At 62.0% G+C, this 23355-nt stretch overlaps 1 protein-coding gene across 1 annotated transcript; it reads right to left on the bottom strand.

Annotated features, from left to right (window-relative positions):
• Window positions 1-1396: 1396 nt before the first annotated feature.
• LOC141974886 (syntaxin-binding protein 2-like) lies at window positions 1397-22368 on the bottom strand. The gene is made up of 20 exons (XM_074934918.1): window positions 22332-22368; window positions 19796-19845; window positions 18360-18441; window positions 17683-17759; window positions 16633-16711; window positions 15801-15904; window positions 14479-14627; window positions 14106-14190; window positions 9989-10119; window positions 9738-9845; window positions 8710-8767; window positions 8110-8175; window positions 7327-7407; window positions 6856-6994; window positions 5486-5592; window positions 4874-4963; window positions 2652-2732; window positions 2599-2609; window positions 2047-2204; window positions 1397-1510 (listed from the first exon to the last, which is right to left on the bottom strand). Exons 1-20 carry the CDS (start codon window positions 22366-22368, stop codon window positions 1431-1433), a joined length of 1773 nt encoding a protein of 590 aa, XP_074791019.1. The 3' UTR covers window positions 1397-1430.
• Between the last annotated feature and the right edge of the window lie 987 nt (window positions 22369-23355).

Genomic DNA, 23355 nt, shown 5'->3' with positions numbered 1-23355 from the left:
AGAGCAGAGCTGCCCCCAGGCCCTAGTCTAGCAGTGAAAGGAGCAGTCACTGCCCCACCCTGCTCCTGGGTGCGGGGAGGCAGCGCTGGCCTGGTGACTCGGAGCCAGGACACCTGGGACCTGCAGCAGGGCCGGAGGGGGAGTTGGGGAGATCCCGCTCCCTGGGCCCTCAGCCACCCGCCCCGCCCTGTGCCCTCCCTTCGCCCGCCTGTGAACAGCAGCAGAGACCTCGGCCAGCCTTTGGCAATGCACTTGCCTCAGAGCTGCAAACAAACAAACTCTCCCCCTGCGCCCCCCACCCCTCGGAGGTCACTCCCGGTAAAGGAGGTCACTGCTTTTACCTGGGATCACTCCTGCCAGTGCTTACCCTAGCACAGCCCTGCTGGCGGGCAAGAGGGAGAGGATCTCTAGGGCCCGTGGGATTCAGGGGTGAGGCTTGGCTCAGGGCTTGATCAGACCCAAGGGGGCTGGAGCTGGCTGCCTCAGATGGAGCTGGGGCTCCAGGTGCCCAGGGCGTGGCTCTGATACCCAGGGAAAGGCAGTGGGGAGGTGTCTGCCACTGGGCAGGGGCATTTGATCCAGGCCCATCGGGGTGGCGAGCCCGCTCTGCCCTGCTGCTAGGGTGACCAGACAGCAAGCGTGAAAAATTGGGACAAGGGGTGGGGGGTAATAAGAGCCTATATAAGAAAAAGCTCCAGATATCAGGACTGTCCCTATAAAATCGGGACATCTGGTCACCCTACCTGCTGCTGACCAACCCTGGACGCGCCTCCTACGCAGTCCTGGCTCCATCCCCACTTACTTGGGCACTCTGACTGCAACTCCTGCTAGGACCCCTCCCCCCTTCGGGGGACAGGGCCAAGAGGCCAGGGTGCCAGGCTGTGATGGGAGGGGTGCACGGAGCCAGGACTGGGCCAGCACCCCAAGGCGGTGAATGGGGATGATATGGGGGCAGAAGGGGGGGGGGGGTTCTCTTTAACCCTTTGCAGACTGGACAGACACAGCCTGGGGCTCAGTGGCTGGGTCACATCCCCCCCCAAAGCCAGATGCTGGTAGCAGCCTCTGTGCGCCCCCCATCGCTGACAGAGGGGTGGCAGGAGGGGGAGGGAGAGGGGCTGTGCTTTGGGTCCCAGGCAGGGGAGGTAGGAATGGCTGAAGCTGGTAGATAATGGAGCCTGACTCTCCCCCTACCCCATCGGGGGCAGGGTGGCCACGGGGCACAAAGGGTAACAGCCCTAGAGGCTGTGCCAGAGGGAGGAAGCCTGGCCTGCCCCCTGCCCGAACAGCCAAGCAGCCTGGGAGTCCTCCCCCCGCCCAAGAACTGACACCGCAGCCAGGAGTAGGGGGGAAGGGGCCTTGTTGAGAAGAGCAGGTGGAGCTGGGGGCAGCAAGCTGTGGGGGGCAGAGTCTCTGGGGGGAGGGGGCTGCTTCTAGGCCTCCTCGGGGTCCAGCTGGTTGAGGGTTTGGATGTCATCCAGGAAGCGCTTGGGGGTCAGGATGTGACTGGAACCTGGGGGAGAGAGAGGTGGTTGGCAGCGGTGGGCACAGTGAGGCAGGTATGTGGCTGGCATCACCATCACCCCCATCCTTGCAGCTGGACCCTGCTCTAGTGCAGGGGGGGGAGGGACTGTCTCCTACCCTCCATGGCCTGGCACCGCACCCCTCGTGCCGCTGTACCCTGCACAGCCAGGCAAGAATCCACGCGCTGACAGTGTTCCTCACCCTTGGGTCTTCGAGGGGTGTGTGCAGGGGGTGAGCCATATCCCTATGGGAGTTACTGGGGGTGTCTGACTGGGCCCCCACACATGGTCCCTGGGCAAGGAGAGGCCTGGGGAGCCAGAGGCCAGGAGATCAGGTGGCTAGATACAGGCCATGTGGGGCAAGCACATCTGTTCCCAGGCCCCCGGGTGCGGGAGGACAGAGGGTAGCATGGGAGCCCTGTGGGTGCTGGGCAGGCAGTTCTAGGGTCTCCCCCTCCCAGGGGGTCCCAACTCTCCCTGACCGGGCATTCCAGCCGCCCTTCCCCCCAGGACTCGCCCCACTCACCGATCACCACCTCCCACTTGCCCTTGGTGGCCGGGGTCATTTCGTAGGCGCAGCGCATCTCAGACATGGACAGCCCACCCAGCACGTAAATGATGAGGCGCGGGCCCGTCCGGTACTCGGCCGCTGGCTTGTTCTTGTGCCAATGCCTAAAGCGGGCGCTGGGGGGAGAGAGGGGCAGTGTGGATACCAGGGGCTCGCTGAGGGAATGCCAGATGGAAGGGCAGGGCCTGGAGGAGGCTGGGGGGCAGGCCCTGCCCAAGGGAGTGGGACAGGAGTCCCAAAGCAGGCAAGAGGGAATAGGGGAGGGTGACACCTGCACTGGGCTGGGGGTGCTGTCTAAAGCTCGGCCAGTCCCTTTCCTCCATCCTGGGTCCTGGTGTGTTGAGGGACTGCTGGGGCGCGGGGTACATGGTAAGCTCCAGGCTCTTGGACATCCCCTCCCCCGTAGAGGGCAGGGTCCTGGCCACACACTCCCAGGCACAGAGGCTCCTACATCCTGGGGTGTGTGTGTCAGGGCTCTGCCACCCACAGCCCAGCCAGGCTCAGCCTTACCTGACAGCAGCCTGGGAGCTGGTGGTAGGGACCGGGTCCAACACGAAGGGGACGGTAGCCTGGGAGCTGGTGGTGGGGACCGGGTCCGACACAAAGGGCCACAGATTCTTGTCCAGTTTGTCCTCAATGATGTCCTGGCAGGGGGTGGGGGGGTGGAGAGAGGACAGATCAGCAGGAACCTCGGATCTGGTGGCCAAGCCAGGCTCCATTGGGGTGGAGGGGCTGGGACGGCTCCTCACTGAATGATTGACAGTCCCTGGGGGGAGCAGCCTGGGCCTCCCTTTCCAGGGTGGGGCATGGGGAGCCAGCAAAGAACACGCTGACTCCTCCAGTGATGCCCCCCCATCTCCCCACATCCCCCTCAGCTGCTCAGTGCCCTGCTGTGAACTCCCCACCCATCCACCGTTATGAGGAGGGCGGAGACCTCCTGCAGCCAGATCCAGGGCCCCTCATTTGGGGGGCGGGGGAGGGAAGGCAGGGGGCTGCCTCAGTGCCCCTTTCCTGCTGCGGGCAGATCCAGGCCCTGCCTCTTGCTCCATGAGGTGTGTCCCAGGCACGCAAGGGGCCCAGGATATGATACATCCTAATGCCACATAATAGGGGCTTTTACATTAGTCTCTTGCATTGACTTGTACAGGGAAGCTTAAGGCCTGCCAAGCTGTGGCTGGCGCAGAGAGGGGGCACCCCGATTGGATTAGGCATGGGATTGAGGCTACCGCAACTGCCTGCCCCAAAATCCCGCAGGAGGAACCATCACAATGCTGGAACAGGGGCCTGGGAGCCTCCCGCCTGTGATCTGCTAGGGACAGGAGCTCCGGTTGGGGGGTTAATTCTTGGCCTGGAGAAGCCCCAAGCCAGTAGGTTGAAGGCAACTAAGTGTGCCCCCCCACCCCCTTGAGGAGTGCCCCACAGGACAGGGCGATGAGGGGCTCAGCCCCCAGCAAGGGTCAGGGGATGGAGTGACCATGTCACCTCTCACAAGCTAAGCGGGTTTGGGCCCAGGCAGTGCTTGGATAGGAGACCTCTAAGGAAAAGCTTACTGGGTGCTGGGGGTTACTAGTGAGTCAGCAGAGGGTGCTCTATAACCCTAGTGTGGCGCTAGGGGGCGCTGTACTGCAGGGTGCTGGCGTAGGGCTCAGCAGGGGGCGCCCTCCCCTGGCAGTCAGTGTTGACCCCTGTGCAGCGCTTGGGGGCGCTGTACTGCAGGGAGCAGGCGGAGGGCTCAGCAGGGGGCACTCTCCCCTGGCAGTCAGTGCTGCCCCAGTGCGGCGCTAGGGGGCGCTGTACTGCAGGGAGCAGGCGGAGGGCTCAGCAGGGGGCACTCTCCCCTGGCAGTCAGTGCTGCCCCAGTGTGGCGCTAGGGGGTGCTGTATTGCAGGGAGCGGGCGTAGGGCTCAGCAGGGGGCGCCCTCCCCTGGCAGTCAGTGCTGCCCCAGTGCGGCGCTAGGGGGCGCTGTACTGCAGGGAGCGGGCAGGGGGCTCTGCAGGGAACACTCTCCCCTGGCAGTCAGTCCTGCCCCAGTGCGGCGCTAGGGGGCGCTGTACTGCAGGGAGCGGGCGGGGGGGGGTCTGCAGGGGGCGTGACCAGTACTGTGCTGCAGGAGTTCATCCTTTAGATGAGCGTCAAACAGCTGCTCCTCACTGGAGGTTAGACCAAGGACCCTGCCAGCCATTCAGATTCCAGTGCCAGTCACGACAGTGTGCTGCCTGGATCCCCTGCACTTCCAGCCTCACACACTGATCACCTCCTGCCCTAGACTCTCGGGCAGCGCTGCTGGGCGGCTGTTAATAGCTGCCTGCCACTCCTTAGGAAGAATTCAGCCACGGTGAGGGACCGCTGTATAAACCGCCCATGGCCCACCCCAGAGGTGGCAACGTCTCAGCACCGGGTAAGACAACTCCCCTGCACTCGTGTCTAGGATTTAAGACCCCTAAGGACGGCAGCAGGAGAGGACTCTCTGATGAGCCCCTCACATGGCTAGAGCCCTGCGCAGATACAAAAGTGTGGATGTGCATCAGCCCGCGATCCACAAGCCGCCTTTTACCTGTATCCGCATCCTCACCGGCAGCAGCTAAGGAGGGTGGGGAAGGGGTCCTGCAGGGAAGGGGCAGTGTGGAGGGGTTGGGGGCTGGGGGAAGGGGCAGCGTGGAGGAGATGGGGTCTCGAGGAGAAGGGGCAGCTTGGAGGGGGTGGTGTCTCGAGGAGAAGGGGCAGTGTGGAGGGGGTGGGGGCTTGGGGGAAGCCCCCAAAGCCAGGAAGTAGATGGCCCGGTACCTCCATGATGTCCTTGAGCATGGGGGTCCAGCGGGAGAGCTGGTAGCTGGACTCCAGCCGCACCTTCCTCTCCGGTCGCAGCTGCCCGCTCTGGGGGAGGAAGGGAGAGGGGTGAGAGGCAGCAGGGAGGAGGTGCGGGGTGGGAACAGGGGCAGACAGGGAGAGCGCGGCCTACCTGAGTCGCGCCAGCCAGGCTGGCAGGGGAGAGGCAGAGAAAAGAACAGAATGGATCACTGAGCGAGAGAGAGAGAGAGAGAGAGAGAGAGAGAGGAGGGAGAGAGATTGATGGGAGAACAGAGCTGCTTCCCCCCATTCACCGCATGGCCACCCCAAGCAGTGGTCACCAGCTCCAGCTCCCTGGCGATCTGAGGTCCTGACTCCCAGTATCCTCTGCCGGGGCAGAAGAAGTCACCCCAGATGGGGAGTAACTCGGGGGTCACCCTCATATGGGGAGGGCGTCACCCCACTGTACAGGGACAGAGGCAACCTCTGTGCTGGGAGTAGGTCACTGCCATAGGGGGGCACCTCCAGGATGGCCTGGGCTCCCCTGTGCAGCACAGATCTGCCCCCTGGCATGGGTACAGCTGCTGGCCCCCGGCCCCAGTCCCTTACCCCAGGCGTGAGAGAGATGCCCAGGAACTGCATGTTGTGGATGATGTCTCTCTGCTGCTGGATGTTGGCATGCTGGATCAGCTTGGTGAGGTTCTCCTTGTCCACACCTGCACGGGGACAGACAGGTCAGCGCTAGCAGCCCTGGGATGCACCCACAGCCCAGGCACATGAGTCCGTGGCCCCAGGAGTCCTAGTTCCCTGATCAAATCCTGAGATCCTGCTCTTCCCACCCCTCTCAGAGCTGGGGGTAGACCCAGGAGTCCTGGCTCCCAGCCCCCACTAGACCCCACTGCCCTCCCAGAGCTGAGGACAGAACCCAGGAGTCCTGGCTCCCAGCATCATCTGCTCTAACCCACTGGACCCCACACAGTTAATGATCGAATTTAGGTTCTTGCTGCTCCTCCCTCAACAGGTTTTCTCGGGCGCTGGGGGCAGGGGTCTCTCTAGCTCCCCCTGGCAGTACAATGGGAGCCCCCGTCCCCCTGATCTGTGCTCCCCCTTCTGCGGCCAGTCAGGTGCAATGTCAGAGCCAAGGCCTGGCTCTTTAAGGCTGTGAGGCCTTGAGCTGGAAGGAGGGCAACGGGCCCCCCCCGCCCCGCCCTCCCAAACCATTTACTGCTGCTTAGTGCAGATGGGGAGGCCTGGCAACTCCACAGTGCCCCCTGGCCAGGAAACTGGGCAGCCAGGCAGCCAGAGGAGCCCCATGAGGGCACCCTGGCCTGGGCAATGGGCCCAGGGGCAGTGCCTGAGCAGGGTTACAGGAAGAGCCCGGAGCAGGGTGCTGCCCCACCAAGCCAGCATGGGGCAGGAACCGAAGGGGGAAGAGGGACTGTGCCAAGTGTCAGGGTCAGGGAGGTTCCCTAGGCCCTGGTGAGTTTGGGGAAGGGGCTGGATGCAGCAAGAAGCAGGGAGCTGGTACAGGGATGACACAAGGGGTGGGCAGGGGACTGGTCGCAGGAGGCTCAGAGACAAAACATGGTATCTGAGCAGCCTGCAGGAAGAGAGGGATGTCCCTCCTCCCCGCAGAGAACGGGCTGGGGGGAGTGTGGAGAGCGGACACTGCTCGGAAGGCAGCAGCAGGGTGCAAAGGCCACCAGGTCTGACCCCAGGGGGCAGTGCGGAACGTGGGCATAGCGCACTGGCAGGCTTGCATGCACTGAGAGGTGGGCAGAGGGGAGACAGGGCCGTAGAGCCAGGCTGGACACAGGCCCTGGGAAGTGGCTGGCCGGGAGGCGCCCTACATGGCTGGGGGCCGTGCCAGTCTGAGCAGTGCTATTCCCCCCCAGCCCCACAGGCCTGGGCCCTGCCTCCAGGAATGCCCCCTGCAGCAGCAGGCCCCCAGTGCTCCCCCTGCAGGCCTGTGGCGTTACCATTCTTCAGGAAGATGTAGATCAAGATGATGCGGATCTTGTCGTAGGCCTGCACGCTGGGGTCCAGCAGGACGGGCACAATGATCTTCATGGGGTCCTTGATCTTCTCCCCGTCCACGTCCGTTCCCATGGCCAGGTCCTGTGGGGGGAGGGGGCGCACACACAAGGCCCAGGTCAGGCCACTCTGCTTCCTCCCGCCTCCGCAGCAGGATGGGAGATGTGAGGGCCCCATGACCCAGAGCTCGCCTACTCCGTGCCAGGGCCCCCTCCTCCCTGGGGTCAGCTCCCTCTGGGGTGAGCAACGGGGCCCCAGGGAGTAACCCGAGCCCCATGTCCCCCTTCTGCATCCCCGGTGCTGCATGGGGGGGCTGGCCCTGGCTCCAGCGAACCTGCGGGTCTGAGACCCCTCTCTCCAGGCTGAGACCATGAGCCAGACTCTGCCCCCAAGCCAGGCTCTGCCCACAGACCCACCTGCTCCACGCTGCACAGCTTCTCCACCGTCCCTTTGAAGTGCCGCATGCAGTGCTCGGCCAGGTTCAGGTGCGTGGAGTACTGCGGGGAGAGACCGGGGCACGGGGGGAGTTTACTGCATCACCGGCTGGTCCAGAGCACCTGAACCCCCCAACCCACAAGGAGGGCCCCTCAGCCAGAGTGGCAGCCCCAATCGGCTGTAGAAGCTGAGTATATAGGGATAGTTTTGCCCAGCACTGATGTGCAGCCACCTGTGGGATGGAGCGGGGCAGCGGGAGGGGAGGATCAGGACGAGGGAGCAGCTTCCAAAACAGCCCATGGCTTTTCTGTTAGTCACCACAAGGTTGGGGGCTTGGAGACCAGCAGGTGTCCGGGTACCTGTGCCAGTGGCCAGGAGCTTTCTGTTGGCACATGGCCCAGTGGCACCAGAAGTGGCTCCAATGGGCTGGTTTGGAAGCCCACCAAGGCCCTCTCCCGAGAGCTGCAGCAGCAGGGCACGGGCGTTACCCAAGGGCTGCCATTGGTGGGGCAAACGTGGCAGCTCTGGGCACTGACAGGCAGGCTGCTGCCCATGGTGCCACACAGCACCTGGGGGGAAAATGGTTCTGCCCGACCAGACAGGTCAGCAGCTCTCATCAGGCAGTAAAGCGGAGTACCCCAGAGTGCCCTGCCCCCCAGGAGAGTCCCTACTGTCCGTCACTAGCCCCACAGAGCACCCTGCCCCTCCCATCAGCCCCAATGAATGCCCTGCCCCCCGCCCACTAACAGCCCCAGCCCTGTTACCTTGTTCAGCTCTTTGTGGTACTGGGGCATCTTCTTCAGGATCTGGGATAGGTCCTCGATGTTGGCCTGGAGGGAAGCGGTGGTGAGATCCCAGCCCCTCCCAGCGCACGGAGCCCCCTGCAGGGCAGAGGCCTCTCCTGGGGACAGCCGCAGCAGCCCAGCCACTTGTGCCAGGGCGGGTCACTCAGGCCACGCGTGGCTGCGGCTTAGGTTAGACCTGCCCTTCCCAGGCCAGCTGGAATGACACAGGAGCCCCACAACCCGAGCGCCCCTCAAGGTGTACAGTGGCAGCGTGCCGGGGAGATGCCAGCGTTGGCTCCCTGCAGCTTTCCCTGTGCAGTCCCGATCCTGCTGTCTGACCCCACCCCATGGGCCTCTGCCCTCCCCCACTGTGGGGAGCTCCAGAGCTCTGGCTGGGGGGCAGGGGACTCCATATACACCTCTTAGCCCTTTACAGGCAAACCCTGAGAGCAATGGGACAGCCCCCGCCTCCGCCAACCCCTCCTGGGGCAGCAGGATAGCTTCTCCTCCCCATCAGTGGCAGTGGGAAGGGTCCCCCCATCCCGGACTCCCAATCGCTCCCCCCAACTCCCGCCGCACCTTGTCCGTGGTCAGCCTCTTGCTCTCACAGAAGGTGCGCAGCAGCTCTGTCACCTTCCTGCGGCAGGGAGAGGGGTCAGGACGGAGCCAGGCACTGTCTTGGAGGTAGGGGGTGCCATGTCCTATGCTACAGGGGATGGAGCCCCACCCCACGGGCACCAGGGTTCTCTGCCTCGAGAGCCTCAGATGGGCGGGGGGACCTCCTCTTCCTAAGTTACCCCAAGGCAGAGTTCAGTGCACCTCAGGGGGCTCCTGGCACTCTGCTGGGGGGGTCTGGGGCCAGTGGCAGGCCCAGCAGGAGGTCGGTGAGGGACTCACTCAAGGGATCTGTGAGGTGCATGGGGAGACCCTGGGCTTGGGGAAAGACAGTGTCCAGGGGGATCCCCAAGAGGAGATGTGGACAGTGGCTCTGGAAGGGAGGGCTCAGAGGTCATTTGAGGAGAGGGGCTGGGTCCAGGGGGTCTCAGCACTCAGAGGGGAGCATGTCTGAGGGACAAGCCCCAGCACTGGGTGGGAGGGGGAGAGGGAGTCCTGGCACTGAGCAGGAGAGGGGTGTGTTGCGGGGGGGTGTCCCTGCACTGGGTGGGAGAGGAGTGTATCCAAGGGGGAGTGGGGTTTCAGCACTCGATGGGAAGGAAAGGGGAGGGGTGTGTCTGAGGGGGCCCCAGAGTGGGGAGGGGTGTATCTGAAGGGGAGGATGGGGGAAGTCCTGGCACTGGAAAAGAGGGGGAGGGGTGTGTCAACGGGGTGGGCTGTCCTGGCACTGGGTGGGAGAGGTGTGTCCGAGGGGGGAGGTCCTGGCAGTGGGCGGGGAGGGGAGGGCTGTGCCAAAGTGGGGGGTAGCGAGTCCCGGCACTAGGCAGGGCACGGAGGGGTGTGTCTGGGGGTGTCCCGGCATTTGGTGGGGCACGGAGTGGTGTGTCCGGGGGTGGATGGGTCCCGGCCCTGGGTGGGGCACTGAGGGGCATGTCCGGTGGATCGGTGGGGCATGGAGGGGTGTGTCAGGGGGCAGGGCTGAGCGCGCTCACTTGGAGACGTCAGCGATGTGCATGTGGCGTAACTGCACCCAGAGTTCGTCGTCTTCGTCTAGCAGCGCCTCTTTCTCCTGCGAGTCGCTGATGCCCGTCGTCTCGTACCTGCAGGGGGGAGACAAGGTCAGACTGTGGCACCCCTCCCCCCAGTGTGGGGGCTGCGGAGCAGTGCAGGTGCCTGGGTCACATCCCCCCCAGCCCGCCTGAGGAGGGATGCGGGGCGCCCCCTGCTGGCAGCCAGGCCCTACTTGTAGGTGTCGTTCTCGATGCTGAGCAGGTCGTAGGCCATGGCCTGGTAGGTGAGCTCGTGCAGCAGTGGGGACACCAGGTCGAAGCTCCGGTCCACGATCAGCAGCTGAGAACGGGCTTTGTCGGGGCCCTGGGGCAAAGGAGAGAGAAACCCGTCACCCCCTGCTCTGGCGGAGGGTTCCTGGCCTGGCTTACATGGCACAATCCAATGGGCCCTGGTGGCCTGAAACTTCACCACCCGCCCTCTCTGTGGCCCAGCCCCAACCCCAGGGGGAAGCCAAGAGACACGCCCCAAGCTAGCTGGGACGTGCCCTGGGGTCCTGCCCTGACTGGCAGGGAGAGCTCCCCACCCTGCAGGGACGGGCTACCTGCCCCTCGTGCAAATAGCAATGCCCCCCTCCCCCAAGCACGTTCTCTGCTCGTGCCTCTCCACCAACGGGAGCATGCCCCTTACAAGGCAGCCCCCCGACTGCTCCCTGCCCCATATGCTGCGTAGGGAGGGGGGGAACTACACCAGAAGGGCCTGGCGAGTCTATCATGAACCAACACCAGGCCCAGAGACTCTTTGATACAGGGTCCCAGAGGGGGACGATGGGACGTTATCCCTATGCCCCACCTTGCATCTGAGCTGGGACCCCATATGAGGCTCTAGCTCCCCACTCCCAGCCTGGGTGGCCCCCCAGCATCCAGTTGGACAGAGACCACTCAAATGGTCAGCATCTCAGACTCACATCATGGGGAGGCTGGCCCAGCCCTCGCTCCCTGCCTGATCAGCATGCACTGCCCTCTTTGCACAGCAGGTGGCAATAGGAGACCAGCCCTGCGCTCTCATGGCAGACAGCTCTGAAACCGGCTCCCGCAGCCCCAGTGGAACCCAAGCCCACCCAGGAGCACCTCGGCAAGGGGCTGCGTCTGCTCTTCGCTGGGTAGCACAGACAGTTGGGGGCGGGGGGGACATACAGCCCCTGACGCTTCCCCAACTGTCCGACCTCAGTGCGTGGCCCGATTTTCAGCCATGCTCGGGAGCAGAACGTCGGATCAGCCACCACGTACCCGCCTGGCAGGTCTCCACAGCCTCTGGGTAAATGGGTTGAGGCTGACGGGGGAGCGCCTCTCTTGGAGGAGTATCTGGCCCCCACCACTGTAGCACTATCATTGCTGCATCCTGCCCCCCCATGCACGTGGGGCTGGGCAGGGCTGTCACCCCTTTGCAGAGGGGGATGGAGGCCCAGAGGGGCTGGGTGACTCACCCAAGGTCACACAGGGAGTCTGTGGCAGAGCAGGGACATGAACCCAGAGCTGGCGCCTTCATTCCTCTCCAGCCCTACCCAGCCTGGATGGGTTGCTATGCCCAGCCCCCACCCCCACCTCCCACGGGACTCTGCTCACACCTTTGCCAGTTCGGCTCTGCTGGAGGGATCCCCGAGTGCAGATGGGGGCTGGCGTAACCACCGGGTCACCCCACCCTGCCCAGAGCAGAGGGGTGGTTAGTGCACTGGTGGGTGCCACAGCACTGCCTGTCCCAGCTACCTCTCAGGGCTGGCAGCTGGGAAACATCAAGGCAAGAGGGACTAGTGCAGACAAGGCCACAGTGCACTGGGACCGCGGGCTGGGTGGCTTTGGAGATCTGACTGCTAGAGGCCATGCTACAAGAGACCCTGGGGTTCTTTCTGCGCCAGCTGGCAAGGCAGGGGCACATTGGACTGGCCAGCCGGGATTGTGCTGCATGGAGCCAGCATTGCATTGAGAGCAGGGGCTTGAGTCAGCACTCCCTGCCCTGCAGTGGGTATGCTGTCTGGATTCTATTGAAGGGGGCTGGGCAGGCAGGATTCCTGGCTCCTATTCCTGCCTCTGCCACCTACTCCTGGCACACTGCTCCATGCCTCAGTTTCCCCCGTGTAACATGGGGATAGTGCTTACACCCGTGACAGGGAGGCTTGGCAAGAGCCTCAGGAATATCCCTGGGGGGACTCACGGGAGTAACAGCAGCAGGGTGTGCACAGAGCAGGATTTTGCCCTCCTGAGAGCAGCCGTCAGCTCCTGAGAATAGCCCAGATCAGACTGGGGCTGCAGGCTGGAGCCAGCTCTGCTGCAGCAAGTAGCTCCAGTGGTTAACAAGCATGCTGTCAAGCCCTTCCCTGTGTAGATGGTTTTGGCAGCCAGGTGTGTGCCAGGCTCCCCTCTGGAGGCAGGCCTGTGCTGCCAGCTGTGAGTTACAGAGCGATTGTGCCATGGCAGCCAGCTATCCCAGAGGGGGGCCCCCCTGCCCGAGACTGGTATCATTATCCCCATTTTACAGATGGGGAAACTGAGGCACAAATAGGGGAGGTGACTTGCCCAAGGTCACCCAGCTGGGAATGGAACCCGGGTCTCCCGTCCCAGTCCAGGGCTCTATCCACTAGGCAACACTGCCTCGGTGGATGGGAAAGTAGAGAGGAATGGTGCGGTCATGGAGCCACAGGGTCGGTGCCAGGGCCCCAGCTGTGGAAGTCTCTGGGAGGAAGCCCTTTGCTGTGCCAGACCCCAACAGGTTTCTCTCTTCCTCCGGGACAGGCCACATGGCCTCCCCACCACCTGAGACTGAACCGCTAGGCTTCACCCCGTGAGCCCAGCCCAGCGAGTCCAGCTGAGACAGATCCTGGTAGAGACCCTTCCACTCCGCAGGGCCCGACGCCCCTCAGCCCGGGTGACAGGGCCACTCACCCAGCGTTGTCAGAACAGTCGGGTTTCTTAGGCACCTGGACCCCAGCCCGGGCAGCCCAGCCCACTGAAGGTTAAAGCAAGAGGCCGTTCTGGTCAGCCCAGAGCCCGGCCGAGCTGCAGAGAAACCTGTTTTCAGCTCCGGGTCTCTCGCTCAGGGCCTGTCTACATGTAAACCACTTCAGCTACTCCGCTTCAGTGATGCCACCTTTCCCATACCCCCGAGCGATGCAGTTGCACCGACCCAATGGCCTCATGTAGACCAGGCCTCGGCCTGATCTTGGTCAGTTCTCAGGTGAGAGCTCCCAGCTTCCCCCACTTATCCCCCAGCTCAAACCTTCCCAACCCTGTGTTCTCGAGCTGGGGGCCCTGCTCCAATTCCCTGCTGGGAGCATCCAGCCAGGAGCCATTGGAGCCGGCACGGTCTTTCTGGCCCCCAGGCTGATCTGGGTTGGATTCCCTTCATTTCACCAAGACAGGGAGGTGACACCCCCGCCCATGACTCTTACCTTCCCTGAGAGTCCTTCCTCCCCACCCCCCACCAGAGAAGCCATGAAATATGTAGGGGAAACTGAGGCACGCATCGGCTTCATAAAAGATATTAGACATTCCCAATTGGTCACAGGTGCACAGTCTGCCAGCAGCAAAGGCTGGAAGCAAGAGCAGAGGCAACAGGAGGGAGAGATCTGGGCAGGCCTTGGATTTTACATCACTTTGCTTCTCCTAGGGGGACAGGAGACACTGGGTTTCCCGTGTAAGAATCCAGGGCAGGGTGGGTTTGCAGCTCCCCTCTGCTGGGGGTGGGACGGGGATGGCAGAAGCTGGAGGAAGCCCACAAGCCAGGGCTGACTTGTGGCTAAGGCTGGGGAGAGCTGGGTTCTATTCCTGCTCTGACAGACTCCCTGCATGCCTCAGTTTCCCATCTGTAACACAGCCCACCCTGCCTCCCCTGGAAGGCTGAATTCATTAGTGAGGTTCCGATACCATGGTGATGGGTGTAGGAGCACACACAGACAGGAGTGTCCAGGTGTGGAAGAGGCTCTATGTGCGAAGCGGTGACCGAACTGCCCTGTTTATAAACAGAGAGATTGTGCTGGGCGCACACTTCCCCACTCGGTGCCTCAGTTTCCCCATCTGTTCAGAGGGGATAAGGACACTGGCCTTTGTAGAGCGCTTTGAGATCTGCCCACAGCCAGTGTTAGAGAAGGGCTGGGGCCATTAGTCCAGCCACAGAGGAAATGCTATTGTTCTGCCAACCCCTCAGGATCTCCAAGGGGGTCTAGACCCTCACCCCTCCCCTCGCCAGGATCTCCGAGCGGGTTCTAAATCACTCCTCCTTCCTTTTACTTCTCATGTGTTCCCCCTCCCCCACGGCTCTGTCCCATGGCGAGGGCGTGGCCGGCACAGCTTGCTCACCTGTCCCATGCTGGGCTCGTATGCCTTGAACTCCTTGAGTTTGGCCAGCACAGCGTGTGCCAAGTGGAAATTATCTTCATGGTCCCTGCAGCAAAGACAAACCCTGTGGGTCAGAAACAGCTCCTCCCCTGGGGCACACGCACTTCCTGTAGGAGATGACCAGGTACCCTCGCCCTCTGGGCACACTCACTTCCTGTAGAGGATGGCCGGGTACCTCCCCATGGCACAGTCACTTCCTATAGGGGATAGCGGGGTACCCCTTCCCCTGGGCACACTCACTTCCTGAAGCAGATGGCTGGGTACCCCTCCCCTCGGGCACACTCACTTCCTATAGAGGATGGCCGGGTACCCTTCTCCCTCTGGGCACACTCACTTCCTGTAGCGGATGGCTGGATACTCCTCCAGGCTTTCACACAATGTGGCAATCTGCTCTGCCAGCATCTCCATCTGCTTGTTCTTTTCGAAAAAGCGGTGGGGGCTGAACCAGTTGTGGAAGGTCTGTGGCCTGTCCAGGGAGTACACCTGGGGGACGGGGGAGAGCAGAGATCAGACCCTGGTGCCAACTGCTGGCAGCCAGGTCAGCTGTGCCCCATACCGCACCCCTAAGATGCGCTGTTGGACCAGGCCAGCCTGGCGGAGCCGTAGCAAGCCCCTAGTGAGGGAAAGATCCCTTTGCCAGTGCCACTCCTGTTGTGGTAGAGGGATAGTGGCCCAGAGATTCATGCACCAGCCTGGGATGAAGATGCCCCAGGTTCAGGTCCTTACGTGGCTGCAGACTCCCGGGTGCCCTCAGGGGTGTGTCTCTGCCCTGGAGAAGTCAATGTTGCGGGAGGGGGCTTGGCCACGCTTCTAGTCTGGCGAAAGCCCCAGCATAGCCACGGGCAAACCCGGCATCAAGGCGCGTCTGCCGCTGTCGCTTATTTCACTGGCCGAAAAGAACGAGCCACTGGGACAAACATGCTTGGACACCAATAAAACAGTATCGGCCCACAAAGGGTTTGCTGGCACAACGGGACAGGTGAGCCAGCAAAGCCTCCTGATGGACACTCAGCTTATACCAGCCAAAGCTTCTCTTGGCACAGCTGGCACCGGTACCCCAGATGAAATCAGCTACAGTGGCGAAAGGACTGCCTTGCCAGCATGACGGCATCTACCCAGGGGCTCTGCCAGCACAGCTGCATCAGTTACAGGGGGGATTTTTTCTCTCATGTCCCTGTAACAAACCCATACCAACAAAGCTTTTGTGTGTAGACCAGGCTCATGTCTCTCGGTGCCTCAGTTTCCCCATCAATGCAATGGGGCTGACAACACAGCCCTGCCCCTCAGGGGCGTGAGGGGGGAAATCCACTGATGACACAAGGAGGGGATGGGGCAGTTGGGCAAAGGGCAGGTGTGTGGAGTATTGGGCTGTCTTGAAGGCCTGGTATAAACCATCAGTAAGAGCTGGTAAAGCCAGGGAGGCAGGACCCTCCTCCCCCATACATCTACCATCCCCACCAGGTGCAAGCCAGTGATTCCACGTCTCACAGGGTGAGAGCAGCCAGCTAGTCCATGCTGCCCTGTGCTGGCGTCAAACCCAGGGCCCTAGAAGGGAAAGGTTCCCCCCGCCGAGCCACATGAAACACTAAGGGTGGAGTGTCGTACATCACCGTCCACCCCGCGGCCCTGCTCCTCCAAAGCCCGGCCACCCCTCACCTGGCTCTCGTAGGGCAGGAAGGCCATGTTGATCTCCTTGAGGGTTTTGATGGCCTTGGTGATCCGTGACTTCCTCAGCTCGTTGAACAGAGACTCAGGACAGGCTGCAAAGCAAAGGCAGTGGGTGGGAGTGACAGGCACAGGGCTCAGGACCCTTAGCACAGCGCCAGCCCCCACGGACGGGGCCAGGATGGGCATAGCAGGGGCAGTAGTGCTGCACACCTGTGGGGAACCTGAGCAAGCCAGCAGTGCCACACAGGAGTCAACAATGAGTCCAGCCCCCCCGAACCAGAGTCATGCCGGGTTCTCGCTTTCTGCAGCATCAGCAGCAGGGGGGGCACAATCTCTCCTACACAGCCCCTGCCTCACACCCTGCCCTCAGCCCCCCCACAGGGCTGAGTGACTGGAGTGTACAACTCAGGATGATGCACAAAGAGGAACGGGGACTTGGGCTCCCCCTGCCGCTGTAATGGGGAGAAGCAGATCTGACCCTGACACACTGGGTATTCTGGTGGTGTCCCACCTCCTCACCCCAGTTGGGACTGATGGAGCAATGCATGCTGGGAACAGTAGCCAGAGGCCACCTTTCTGGGCACACCCTGCAGGTGTCTGTGAGCAATGCTGGCTGGAGGCAGGAGGAGAAGAGGGGAAAGGGATAGGTGGAGTCGTTCGGTCTGCTCTGCTGGGGCTGCATCCCCCTGCAGGAGGGCAGAGCGTAATCAGGGGGGTGCGCACTGGCCTGCCAGCAGAGAGAGACCCCTCCCACCCCCAGGCTCCAGTGTGCCGCTGGCCAGGCTCCCAGCTGGGGGATCCCCCGACCCCCGATACTCACGGCTGAGGAAGAAGACGTGAGCTGCCTTGTAGTTGAAGGTGGGGGTGCCCTGGAAGTCATTGATCAGAGCCTGCACTGACTGCAAAGGGAGAAGAGGGGGGTTGTCAGCACCAGCCAAGGCCCCTCCCTGCTGCCCAAAGGGCCCAGCCCATGCCCAGCCCCTGGGGACTCAGGGCCTAGCATGATGCCATCGGGAGGTGGGCTGGTTTTCACCCCCCTGGCTCTGGGCTCCCTCCTCGCCTGGAGCAAGGCATGTGCCCATGTGCCCGGGACATCCTCAGGGCCCAGCCACATCTCTTGCTGGCACAGAAGTGTCCGTGCCCGGCCACAGATGGGGCCTGGCATTGGCCTTGCTGCTGAACTAAGTGGGATCTGAGCAGTGCCCAGGGAACAGCCGGCCGAGCAGCAATCCCAGGCAGCTGCCATCAGGGCCCTCTCCCTCCCCCGGTGCCAGGCTGGGCACCTGCAGCTTCGCCACGCCAGCTAGCCAGGCAGGGTTTTCGGAAGATGTTCGGACTCCTCGACCAGCCATTGTGACAGGTGAGAACCTGGCTGTCCTGTTCCAAGTCCCAGGCCCCAGCTCGCAGTCCTCTCCTACAGCGCTCCCTCCGCGGGCAGCCCCTGCGGGTTCTGGGCTTCACCCTGCTCTGTCAGGGCCCCCTGCCCCTGGTCTCCCTCCACTCGCCTCCCTGCTGCAGATTCAGGAGCCTCCTCCCCAACAGCCCCTGCTCCCTGAGCCTCTGCCTCAGCGAGTCTCCTTCGCTTTGAGTCTCAGCTGAGGTCGCCTCTCTCCGCCTGCTGCACCTGCCCATCCAACCCCCACAGGACTGCACTGCGGAGAGGTCTGGGGGACAGTCTGTGCCTCACGTGGCAAAGAACACGAAGCCCAGCTCCGGGGAAGCAGCCTCCTGGGGAGCCCTGACTGGCCCCATTCCCATCCTGACGTTGTGCTGCGCATCGCCCCGGACAGCGCCACCTCCAGGCAGCACTAGGAGCTGCCCCGGGGTCTCCCCTGCTCCCCATCCAGCTGCCCCAGGCCCGAGCTCCTACCTCCTCCACTGGGCTGAGCAGGTAGATGGCCTCCAGGCTGGGGATTGGCTCCCGGCACTTGTTAATATCTTCCACAACTAGGAGAGAGCAGACACTGGGCGCGGGTCAGTGTGTCCTAGCCACCCGCCCCAGCCTCTCTCCACCGGGATGGGGGGAGGGAAAGCCAAGGGGCACAGCGATGTTCGCTGGCAGCAGGCTGGGGCGTTCCACGGGCTACAATGCAGTAGCCGCTTTGATGTGGGGCTGTGGATCTGCGATGCTGCCATAGTACGGAGCAGCGAGGGAACGTCCCTCTGTACTGTGCTGGGGGCACCCCGCTAGAGTGCTGGCTCAGCTCTGTGCCCCTCAACCCCAGGGCTCCTCCACCCTGGAGCAGGGAGCCAGCATTCCCCCTCCCCAGCCAGGACCCTGCCCACAGCATGGGGGAGGAGCAGCAAGGAGTTAATGGGAGTCTGAGAAAAGCAGTGAAGAGGCTCCAGGGGCTGAAAGCGCTGGGCTAAGGGAACCCGACCTGGCTGGGAAGGTACCAACAGCAAGGAGGGCGTCTAGGGGGCTGCAAAGGAGGGAAACTAGATGCAAACATGAATGTAGGCAAGTCAACTCCAAGACTGTGAGGTGTATCCAAGGGGGAGGGGAGCCCTGGCAGGGGGAGCAGACGGGAGGGAGAGGCCACTCACGTGTGATGCCTTCGTCCACGATGTCGGACATCGTGCAGGACGATGAGAGGATGCGCGTGCTGGGGTGGTCCATGATCAGCACCTGGGGTAGCGAGAGATGAGCGCTCCACTTCGGATGAACTAGTCACTGCCCTGAGCCCAGCCGCCCACCGTCATCATCCACGGCACAGCCAAGAGAGCAGAGCGACTGCTAACAGCAGAGCTGATGGCTCCTGGCCCAGCCCTTCCACAGCAGAGCAGCAGGGCCGGTACCAAGACTGCACTTGGCTGAGCTGACCGTGCTAAGGACTGCGTGAGGAGCTACTGGAAGAGCAGCTCTGAGCAGAGTGGCTGGTACGAGATGTAGGAGACAAACCTGGGACACCTGACCATTCAGAATGGTTCCATCCTCCTAGACAGGAGGAGATCAGCCTCTTCGCCCAGGTGACAGGGTGAGTGAAAGAGGCATGGTCAGAACCCAGGAGTCCTAGCTCCCAGTCCCCTGCTCTGATCCACCAGATACCCGCTCCCCAGCCCTTGGACAGAACCAGGATCAGGGCACAGAGAAATGGAATGAGGGGAGTCTCCATGGTTTTTTTTTCACATTACACATTTAATGGAATCTCAGAACTTTAACAAAACTAGAGCTTCAGACAGTAGCTGAAGTCTGAATACAACTTCCATTAATCAGTTTAACAATTTGCCTCTAAGTCTAGGGCTAGCAAATAGCTTTATTAAAAAAACCCCATAAGCAATTTCAAGCTTTTTTATATAACTGCAAAAACAAAAAATAAATAAATAAAATGAATGCAGTGTACAGAGGAGAAACTGAAAAGTGCTTCATAAGAACCTTAGCTGCTCATATCCAAAGTCTCAAAATCTTGAAATGTGGGGAATGGATGCACTGTGCACAAATTACGCTTTACATTTAGTTCCGTGTTCCCCTAGGAAAGCCCTGTAGGCCATCAGCCCAATATCTCCACCACCTTCCTGCCGTGCTGAATGAACCCATTGCTCTGTGCAGTCCAGCATCCCGCTGCACCAAATCCGGCCACTGAGCAAGCTCTGCTGCACCGGCCTAGCCCACTGCTCCATACCCCCCAGCCCAGTCCATGCCGGGGGCTCAATAACCTGCCTGCCCAATGGTGCATACTGCCCCCATGCTTGGCGCTCTCCTGCTCCTCCTCCCACCCAGGCTGGCTGACTGGGCCCAGTGGTCTGATCCGGTGTGTGTGTGTGTGGGGGGAGATATGGGGCTAGCTGGACAAGCTGGGTCTGATCCAGCGCAGTGGGAAGGCAGACATACCCAAGCCTAGCTGGGGACGGATGATGAACTAGACAGCAGGGATCTGATCCAGCCTGGAAAACCTCAGGTTCCTAATGAATCCCAAGAGGCTGGAGGGGGAGGAGCACGATATATGGATACAGCATATCCCCAGGGGGCCCGGCCTGCTTACCTTCCATTCTCTTTCCTTCTTCACGCTACGAAGGACCACGCTGAGGATCTCTGCAAGGGAAAGAGACAGGGATTAGCGGTGGGGCTCGGACGGGACGGCTGTGCCCTGAGCCAGGACCCACTGGCTGGTGGAAGGACCCCTCGGGGAAGTGGCTCAGAGGCTGCTTTCAGGCCAGATAGCGTTGTGCTCCTAGCAGAGCCCCCAGTCAGCGATCGTGGTGGGGTGACAGGCTAGATGGGCCATGGGTCTGATCCCCCTTTCTTTCTGTCAGGCTGGATACGAGTGCAGCTGAACTAAGGATCTGGCCCCGTGCAAGAAGAGAACAGATCCTGCCCAGCACCCCTCGACTGGAGGGGATCCAGGGACCCTCTACTGCATGTGGGGGACAGCAACACAACAAAGACTTCAAATCCTGAGTCCTGCACATAGAACCCCTCCAAGGCATGCCCCGCTCAGGGAACTGCCGGCCTGTCTCCTGGGCACCTTCCACAGCCAAGCGAAGCAATTAGATAGTCAGCTCTTTGGGCCAAGCACCATCTTTTTGTTGTGCCCAGCACAATGGTACCCTGACCCATGACTGATGCTCCTGGGTGCTACCGTAATACACCTAATGAATAATGTACAACACCTTGCAAAATGGGGCCTTGGTCCATAACTGGGGCTCCGGGGTGCTACCATAATACATCTGTTTGTTTTATCCCTACGAAGCACCTGATTCTGGCTGGCCCCATAGGGCAATAGCCCCGAGACCCTGACCTGTGCTCTCACTCTCACGCTCCCTCCCGATAGCGGGCGTGCGTGAGTGCACTGCCCAACACACTATGTTTCCCCCATAACTCAAGTAATGCCTCTCCCTACCCCACCTCTAGCCCATCAGGACTTGGCTGCTCGGTCCCAATGAGGCTCCAGGGGCTATTCTGCACCAGGACGCACTGGCCTCCCTGCTGCTTTCCTGCAGTTCCTTTACACCTGCGGCATGCGGACGCCCCGTTCACTGGGGCACGTGGGGCTCGAGTGCACGGTAAGGGGCTGGCAGCACAGACTGGATCCAGACATGGCGAAGGCAGACACGGACCTGCTTTCTCCACGCATCTCCGCCCAGGCATTTCGACCCTGAACTGCAGCTACACCCCCCCAACGCCAGCCCTGGACTGCCCCCACCAGCTGTGCCAGTGCCCCTCACTACTGACTGGAGCCCTTGCTATCCCAGCCCCGGGCTCCCACCCATTCTCAGCTCCGCCAGTGCCCCTCATTCCTGTCCACAGCCCCCTGCTATGCCAGCCCTGGTCTGTCTCCCACCGGCTCTGCCTCACTCCTGACCTGCAGCTATTCCAGTCCTGGGATCCCTGCCTCTCGGCTCTGCAGATGCCCCTCACTCCTGACCGCAGCCCCCTGCTATCCCAGCCCTTTGCTCCCCTCCCCATTCCCAGCTCCGCCAGTGCCCCTCACTCCTGACCCGCAGCTATTCCAGTCCTGGGTTCCCCCCGTCACGGCTCTGCAGATGCCCTTCACTCCTGACCCGCAGCACCCTGCTATTCCTGTTCAGAGACCCCTCTTGAACCAGGGCAGTATGGCCCACCCCAAGTATTCAAAAGTCACCTGTCAGGACCTCCTAATTGTGGCAATTTAGGGAGGAAAAGCTAAGAGAAGAGCTAAGGGTTGTTAGCACCACCGGCCATCCTGAGCTGTGGGCCACTTTTCCTCTGTCCCAGTTCTGGGGGAAACCATGAAACATCAGAACTTAATCCACTTTCCAAGGGTCTTTTAAACCCTAGGTCTGTGGTCTGAATTTAGCCACAGGCCCCGTCCACTGCAGCCTGGGCTGGAGATTCAGCAGTGGGTTGGGCTTCTGAAGTAACACAGCCCTCACAGTGGGTCAGGGTGTGGCCAGAAGACAATGACTAACACATAGCAACTAACACCTCAGAGTCCAGCATGCACAAGGCAGTGGAGGCCATGCTCATCAAGTGTAAGGCTTTAACTTGTTCTCTCCTACATTACAGCTGTAGCCTACCCCAGCTCTTTGTTGGGGCAGGGCAGAAGTGTACTGCTTCACTACGGGGGGGTGGCTATGACATCATTTTTCTCCTCACGTGCAGCCGTTACCTGTTCTGACAGGCTGTTTATAATGCTAACTTTACTAGTTTTCGGAGGTTGTCGGAGGGAGGAGAGAGGGAGGGGGGGCGCAAGGTGGAAGTTTCGCCGAGGGTGGAAAATATCCTTGCACCGGCCCTGGCGGGAGTCATCCCGATGGAAAGAGACGAGGATGAGGACGATGACGCCCCCGCAAAGTGCAGCTCCTATGGGAGGGGGCAGCCCTTGGGGATGGGGCAGACACCCTCCTCCCCCTCCTGGTGTGTGACAGGCGGGTGGGGGGGGAGCTCTCTGCTCCGACTGACTCCTAATCCTCCCTGAGGGTGCAACACCCCCAGGAGCGCCCCTCCCAGGGCCCCCCAACTGGGCCCTGCCCCCCTAGACCCACACCCAACCAGACCCTGCCCCCGACCGGGCTCAGACCCCCCGGCTCTGCACTCACTCTCGCGCACCACAGCCTTCAGCCCGGACGGGGCCATCTCTGCCTCTTGCCACGTCCCCTCGAGCCCTGTGGGTAGAAGTGGGACTCAGCTGTGTGCGGGGTGGGGCTGGAGTCAGGACTCCTGGGTTCTGCCCCGGCTCTGCTCCTGACCTTGGGCGCGCCCTAGCCTCTCCCTGCCATGCTCTGGGGAGTGTCTATGAGGCTGGGCGACGGCCCCTAGTGACCCTGAAATCAGTCACTGGTGGACAGGCCCGGCCCCCCCAGTGTCACTGGTGGACGGGCCCAGCCCCCCCTTGTGTCACTGATGGACGGGCCCAGCCCCCGTGACTGATTTCAGTATAAATCAACTGGGGTGCTGGAGGGTCGATGTCTGCAAGGCTGACGACGGCCGAACGTCGCAGCCCCCCACTTCTGGAGCTGCGGGGGCTGGGCCTGGGCACCAGTGGGCGGGCGCCCGGTGACAGGGCCACGCAGGTCCCCAATGAACCCCCACCTGGTCACGTGGGGCGCAGAGGGAGGCGGGGGCCTCGGGCAGGGTTAAGGCGAGGACTGGGTTGGGGTAGTGGGGCCTCAGCCCACTCCAGTCAGGGCCCCCCACTGAGCTGCAAGTCCCCCCTCCAACCAGTGTCCCCCCCCAGCAGTGTCCCTCGCCCCCCCCTCGGTCAGGCCTCTTGCCCACCTCCAACCAGCCCCCCCCGTCAGCCAGGCCCCTCGCCCCCCCTCCACCCAGCCCCCCTCAGCCAGGCCCCGTGTGGTACCAGGAACAGGAGCAGGTCGAATGGAGCGAGCGGCCGCTGCCCGTCTCGCCCCGTCGGGAATGGCGTCCTTCAGCGCTGCCGGGGGCGGGGAGGGCCGGAGGGAACGGACTGTACCACTGCTCAGCCCGTCCCGGCCCTTCCTGCACGGAGTGGCGGGAAAACATGGTACAGTCCCAGCGGGGTGGAAACAGTCTGAGGTAAAATTGTCCTGGGAGCTGCCAATGGTGGGAAAAACCGGTTGGATCCAGTTATGACTGGACCATGAT

The sequence above is a fragment of the Natator depressus genome, chromosome 20 (assembly GCF_965152275.1).
Source record: "Natator depressus isolate rNatDep1 chromosome 20, rNatDep2.hap1, whole genome shotgun sequence".
NCBI classification, from domain to species: Eukaryota; Metazoa; Chordata; order Testudines; family Cheloniidae; genus Natator; species Natator depressus.
This window is presented reverse-complemented; position numbering and strand designations above follow the sequence as displayed.

What these genes read in the sequence shown, in the direction of transcription:
- LOC141974886 (XM_074934918.1), bottom strand. Translation starts at nt 22,368, where the DNA reads ATGGCCCCGTCCGGGCTGAAGGCTGTGGTGCGCGAGA. An exon ending in TCCTGCCCTACGAGAGCCAG is followed by an intron (nt 14,628 to 15,800) that starts GTGAGGGGTGGC and finishes CCCGTCCCCCAG; the next exon opens with GTGTACTCCCTGGACAGGCC. An exon ending in CACATCGCTGACGTCTCCAA is followed by an intron (nt 8,768 to 9,737) that starts GTGAGCGCGCTC and finishes TCCCTGCCGCAG; the next exon opens with GAAGGTGACAGAGCTGCTGC.